This window comes from Pelmatolapia mariae, linkage group LG10_11 (genome assembly GCF_036321145.2).
Source record: "Pelmatolapia mariae isolate MD_Pm_ZW linkage group LG10_11, Pm_UMD_F_2, whole genome shotgun sequence".
In the NCBI taxonomy this organism is placed as follows: Eukaryota; Metazoa; Chordata; class Actinopteri; order Cichliformes; family Cichlidae; genus Pelmatolapia; species Pelmatolapia mariae.
In genome coordinates, this window is record NC_086236.1 from 38,654,519 (window position 1) to 38,660,621 (window position 6,103).

General features: G+C 42.1%; 1 protein-coding gene across 1 annotated transcript in view; it reads left to right on the forward strand.

The window, feature by feature from the left end:
* LOC134635715 (aldehyde dehydrogenase, mitochondrial-like) overlaps nt 1-5,328 on the forward strand; it is a 29,582-nt gene extending 24,254 nt beyond the window's left edge. Inside the window, exons 9-13 of the mRNA XM_063485191.1 lie at nt 51-235; nt 328-492; nt 1,310-1,467; nt 1,834-1,948; nt 4,964-5,328. Coding sequence (XP_063341261.1) covers nt 51-235; nt 328-492; nt 1,310-1,467; nt 1,834-1,948; nt 4,964-4,996 — 656 coding nt within the window. The 3' untranslated portion in view covers nt 4,997-5,328. The remainder of the gene's footprint in view (nt 1-50; nt 236-327; nt 493-1,309; nt 1,468-1,833; nt 1,949-4,963) is intronic.
* Nucleotides 5,329-6,103: the final 775 nt, after the last annotated feature.

Consider the following 6,103-nt stretch of genomic DNA (forward strand, 5'->3'; position numbering starts at 1 on the left):
AAGATTGTCTCCAGTGAATGTAAAGTTTTTCTGTTTCTTCCCTGATTCAGTGGAGTACGCTGTGGAGCAGTCCCATTTTGCTCTGTTTTTCAACCAAGGCCAGTGTTGCTGTGCTGGCTCTCGGACGTATGTCCAAGCTGATGTCTACGATGAGTTTGTGGAGCGCAGTGTGGCGCGAGCCAAGAAACGAGTTGTAGGAGATCCTTTTGACCTTAAGACAGAGCAGGGACCTCAGGTACACATATATAAAGTCTGTGTTGTTCTCAGAGTCGAGTACTCAGCACCGTCACATACAGTCGATGCCCTTTCTTCCAATAAACTCTCCAGATAGATCAGGAGCAATTCAACAAGATTCTGGGATACATCAGCAGTGGCAAGAGAGAAGGAGCCAAGCTGATGTGTGGAGGAGGAATAGCTGCAGACAGAGGATACTTCATCCAGCCTACTGTGTTTGGAGATGTCCAGGACAACATGACCATTGCCAGAGAGGAGGTAGGATGGAAAATAAATAACCATTATAACTGTAACTGTTTTATTGTAACTGTTTTATATCAGTGTACTCTAGTAGTCCAGACAAAATCATGTAAACCTACACTGTGAGGACAAACACACTGACCCTCACCACTTAATTTGCAACAGGGCTTAGGCTGCTGGGAATTTCCCATGATGCACTGAGTGTTTCTTTTTCACTCAGCATGTGTTTATAAGCCACTTTGGATTCAATCCTTTGTTATTATTCACGTCTGTCTCTCTTCCACAGCATGTCTTAATCCTGTCTTCCTCCCCTCACCCCCAACCGGTCACAGCAGATGGCCCCGCCCCTCCCTGAGCCTGGTTCTGCTGGAGGTTTCTTCCTGTTAAAAGGGAGTTTTTCCTTCCCACTGTCACCAAAGTGCTTGCTCATAGGGGGTCATCTGAGACTTCTCTGTTATCTTTGTATTATTGTAGGGTCTACCATACAATATAAAGCACCTTGAGGCGACTGTTGTTGTGATCTGACTGGATTATTTACATAAATAGACTCTAATTGAATTGGATTCATCTTAATTCAGGTGTCAGTCTGTTGCCACTGGTGCAGTCTGGCTTCACAAACATCTGAGGGTCACTGTGGAGTGCTCACAGGATTAAAGTGTGGTACCATCGCAAAGCTCCAGACGTGGCTGCTGAGAGCGTAAAAGTTGCCTTCCTGGGGCTTTTACATCGTGCAATTAGCACACACACACACACACACACACACCTGGTAATTTCTTACTGTTGATGTTTCTAAAATACTTTTTTGCTTTTATGTCTCTCTTGTTTTGACTTGCAGATTTTTGGTCCAGTGATGCAAATCTTCAAGTTTAAAACCCTCGAGGAGGTAGTGACAAGAGCCAATGACACAAAATATGGGCTTGCAGCCGCCGTGTTTACTAAGGACATCGATAAAGCCAACTATGTGTCCAGTGGACTTCGTGCTGGCACAGTCTGGTAAGGAGAGATTAATAGGATCACTAATGTGCAAACATTCACAGAGGAGGGAAAGTTGTGTGTTTGAGTGTGTGCACTGAGAGCCTGTCAGAGTACGGCTTTTCATTTCTCACCTCTTGGATGGACTCTCAAACTCTCTGTCCTGAAACATGAGGGGGAATACTGACTTTTCTAATAAGGCCAGGTTTTCCAGTTATTTGTGTAGCTGCACTTTATTTTCCAAACACCTACAAATCCAGCTGCTGAAGGACATCACGCAGCAATGCGTCATCACTGGTTGGATGTCCACAGTATGCTGCTGTAGCTCAATATTCATTCAGGCTATGTTTAACATCAGCGTTTGTTCCTGTGTGTGTTCTTTTGCAGGATTAATTGCTACGACGTGTTTGGGGCTCAGGCTCCGTTTGGAGGCTACAAGGCTTCAGGTGTCGGCAGAGAGCTGGGCCAGTACGGCTTGGACAACTACACAGAAGTTAAAACGGTAATCACTGCTGCCATTTGGTGCTTACAGGCTTTGAATAGGTGGCTCCGTGTCGGCATGTATGCTTGCCCAAAATCTCATATCTTTAAGCTGGGAATCATAGGTGAGGTTATCATTAGCTTTTGCCTTTATTCTGAGCCTTAGAGCACATGTGTCAAATTCAAGGCCCGCCAGCCAAATGTGGCCCGCCACATCATTTTATGTGACCTGCGAGTGATTGTGCAAGATTGTCTTAAAATAAATTTACTGTATGCTGCTTAAAAGCACAGAGTGACTGCAAAATACATCTCCCACAATGCATTTCAATTATTTGACCCTCAGTGCCCCCAGGACCAGGGGTGAGAGGCAGAAGATAAGATAAAAGGAATAAAAGACACACAGATATATACAGTTGTAAACAAGTTATACCTGCTGTAAGGTGCAGTGTGATCAGTAGTAGTCCACACTGAGTAAGCGGTAGAGACCAGAGGTAGGAATGTTGGTTGCATCATACTATAATAAATATGGTTTATAAATAGCAGGGAATGTTATTTATAACTACAGTGTAAAAATGTCCATCTAGTTTATCGTGATGTCCCGGAAGATCTGTTAAATATAGACATGTGTGGTATCCACAGAAATGTCAGAATCTCAGCTAAAAGCTCGTCAAACCATTTCAACGACCAACAAAAAGCCAAAACAGCAAACGATTAAAGAGCAGGTAAACAGATTGCGTAAAAAGATGTAAACACAAAACATGGATCCCACGTACAGGACAAGCCCACTGGGTGCAGGAAGCCGACATCTCACATCGTCACCCTCCAACCAAAATTCCCTGAACCAGCAGCAAAAGAAGACCACACTACACATCTGAAAAACATTGAATTCCCTCTTACCACCACAATAAAATCGCACAGCTCTATCTCTGTGTGCTTCGAGACCAGGTTCCCATCAAAAATCTCTGTTTTCTGTTATTTGTTTGCTTATTACGCACCAGTCTACCGTTGTGTACAGTGCTGTCAGCTGCTGTTTTTTCCCCCAAAAATGACAAAAAAGCCAAATTTCTGCTATTTAGTACCAAAAAATTTCAACTTGCAAAACACTTAATTATGTCTCCAATAAAACCTCTGCAACTACTATAGAAATCTGTTCTTTATGACTACAACAATCTACAACAGCCAAAAACTGGGCAGTCTGAACAATGAGCTACCAGAACTACGCCTATACATGCATCTCATGCAGCATATGTAACTTGTATTTTACACATTTATTTCTTCCAATTTAAGTCCAAAGAGTCAAGCTGACAGATTTCTTTCTTTTTCACAGCAGCTTTTTCTTTATTATGTAGAAAAACAGTTAAATATGTCTGGCTGTTTAAGATCAAAGTGGGCTGTATGCCTTAGAGGCTGATACAGGAGGGAGAGCGTGTGAGTCTCAGGAAATGATCTAATTACGGTTTTTCTGGCAGATATTGCGATTTCGGTTCAATTCATGATTTTCTTCAAATTAAGCTTTAGCACAAAATTCACAGCGTACAGTAACGTTTACAAACATGACAGAAAATGACGTCATATCATCAAAACAATAAATGCTGTTACTCTAATGTATGATGAAAACTAAAGTGGTTTCAAACATGCATGTACATTCTTTAAAGTTTTTGACCAATGACAGTTATTGCAAATGAAGAACTAAAAGGGCCATTTTTGACTGTCTTAACTTAAAGTAGTGCAAAAAATCCTTTGTAATGTGAAGTTACAGTTGAGTACAATACAAAAAGAATCGTATTTGGTGACCGTGTTAACAGACACCATGTCACAGTGTGTTATGGCTCCTCCTAACTGTCTTCTGGTTCTGCTAAATAAATAACACTACAGATCCTGGGTCAGTCAGGAGCGCTGCAAAAAAACGCAGCTTTGGCCGTCACATGATCGCGCTGTCTGAAATCGCAGTTTTGATCAGAAAACGATCAATCGTTCAGCCTTCTGTGATTAGAGAGGAAAGGCTTGGCCTTGGATATCTTAAACTCGGTCTTCTAATCAGGGTCGTAATATCAGCTGAGCTTTTAATTAGACTCAGTTATTAGCATTAGTTGTTATTATGCAGTATGTTAGAAAGGATTTAAGTTATATAAAATCGATTGTTGTCAAACCCATGAAGAGTAATTTTATTGTGTTCAGTCAGCCTGAGTTACAAATATTTGTGTCAAAGATTTGATAACTGGGAATAATGTTTCTGCACCATGTACAAAAACACGAGATAACAGAGTCATCCTTTAATATTAAATATAATATTAGGTCACAGTACGGATGGGACTTTTTGAAAACACTGAGTGCAGCGATGCACTCCTCAAACACGACTCTGAAGTTTGCAGACGACACAAACGTTGTGGGTTTTATACCAAACAATGAGAGGAGATCCAGCACCTCTCCCTGTTTGTTGAACAACCTGCTGCTTAACATCAGCAAGACCAAGGAGGTCATAGTCGACTACAGGAGGTCCAGGAGGACAGAGCACCCACCTCTCATCCGAGGGCAGTGAGGGGATAACGTCAAATTCCCGGGCCTCCACAAAGCCTCTTCTTCCTCAGCAAACTGAAGAGGGCTGGACTCTCCCCCCGTTTGCTCAGAGCTTTTTACAAAGGAAGGCCAGTCGTATTGCTGCTGACCCCGCTCTCCCGCGCTGCCATCTAGGTCACGGCGTAGTTATATAGAAACCCCCACCACCTGGCTGAGGGACAGCTTTCTGCCAAGAGCTGTGAAAGCCATCTGTCCACCTGCCCTTCCCTCTGCTTCCCTGCACACACACTCACATCCAGTCACTGTACTTTAGAGACTTCTGCCTTTGTTTTTGATTTTTTTTGCCCTTTTTAAAAATCTTATTTATGTATTTATTTATCTTTTGTTTTCTTTATCACCAAGGGCATCACAGTAAGTTTTGTAATGTTTTAGTAACATAATGACAATAAATGTGATGTACCCTGTGATGCAGTGTACATTAGACATTTCTTACATGTTGAAACCCTGCTCGTGCTTTCAGGTGACCATCAAGGTACCGCAAAAGAATTCTTAGACGTGTGCAGTGAGACGGGACGACAGCTGACTGAAAAAGATGCTGAGAAGATGTCAGACGGAGAAACTGCCCTCTGTTACACAAACAGTACAAACCTGCTGAAGCGAGGTGGAATCTGCGCTGTGGATTCAAAAAATCATCTCCCCACTTAAAAGTTGATCTGAGTGAAATATGTTAGTGAATGAAATCACCAAACTCGATTACAGTATTCAGTCATGGCTAAGATCAAATACTAGAATGTAATCAGAATTTCATCGTATTACTGCAATTGTATGTAGAGACCAGTCTGTGGACTTGCCTCTCATTTTTCATAATAAATTGATTTGAGTCGCTCTGCTTTATGTGTGTATGTACAAACTCACAGACGACCAATTACACTGTTGAAAAATGAAAACACATTTTAATCAGAGTAGCATCAATCAGGTAAACATCTGTGTAGCGGTGAGTGTTAAACAGTTTCAGCTGCTGTGCTGTCAATGAAATGAACAACAGGTGCAACAATGAGACAAACCCTAAAGCAGGAGCGGTTTAACAGGTGGAGGACACTCATGTTTTTCTCTGCTCATCTTTTTAACTTTTTTTAAAACTAGTTCTGAATTTGGCTCAGGCCAGTTTCACTACTGATATCAAGAGGTGGTACCTGGACACAGCACGGGCTGCACAGGTAGTCTGCTCCAGGACGGCACATCAACACGTGCCGTACAGTTTGCCTTGTCTCCCAGCACAGTCTCCAGAGGATGAAGGAGATTCCAGAAAACAGGCAGTTAGGAGAGCAGCTTTGACTTAGTCTCTGACCAGAAACAGACTTCATGAGAGTGGCCTGAGTGCCTAATGTCCTCTAGTTGGCCCCGTCCTTACTGCCTCGAGTAGCTATCAGTATGAAGAAGTGAAGCTTTTTCTTCATATGTGAATTATATTATTTAACTACTTAGAGCCATAGTTATGCTAAACACAAGTAGTCATTGAATTCAACAGTTACCATTACATCAAGAACAAAGGATTGTGGAATGACTGCTTCAGCTCTAGCTCTGGCTCAGCTTTTACATTTAAACATCGTGGGCTTCATGTGAGCCTTTGACTGAAACCTTGCACTGCAAAAAAGAAAAG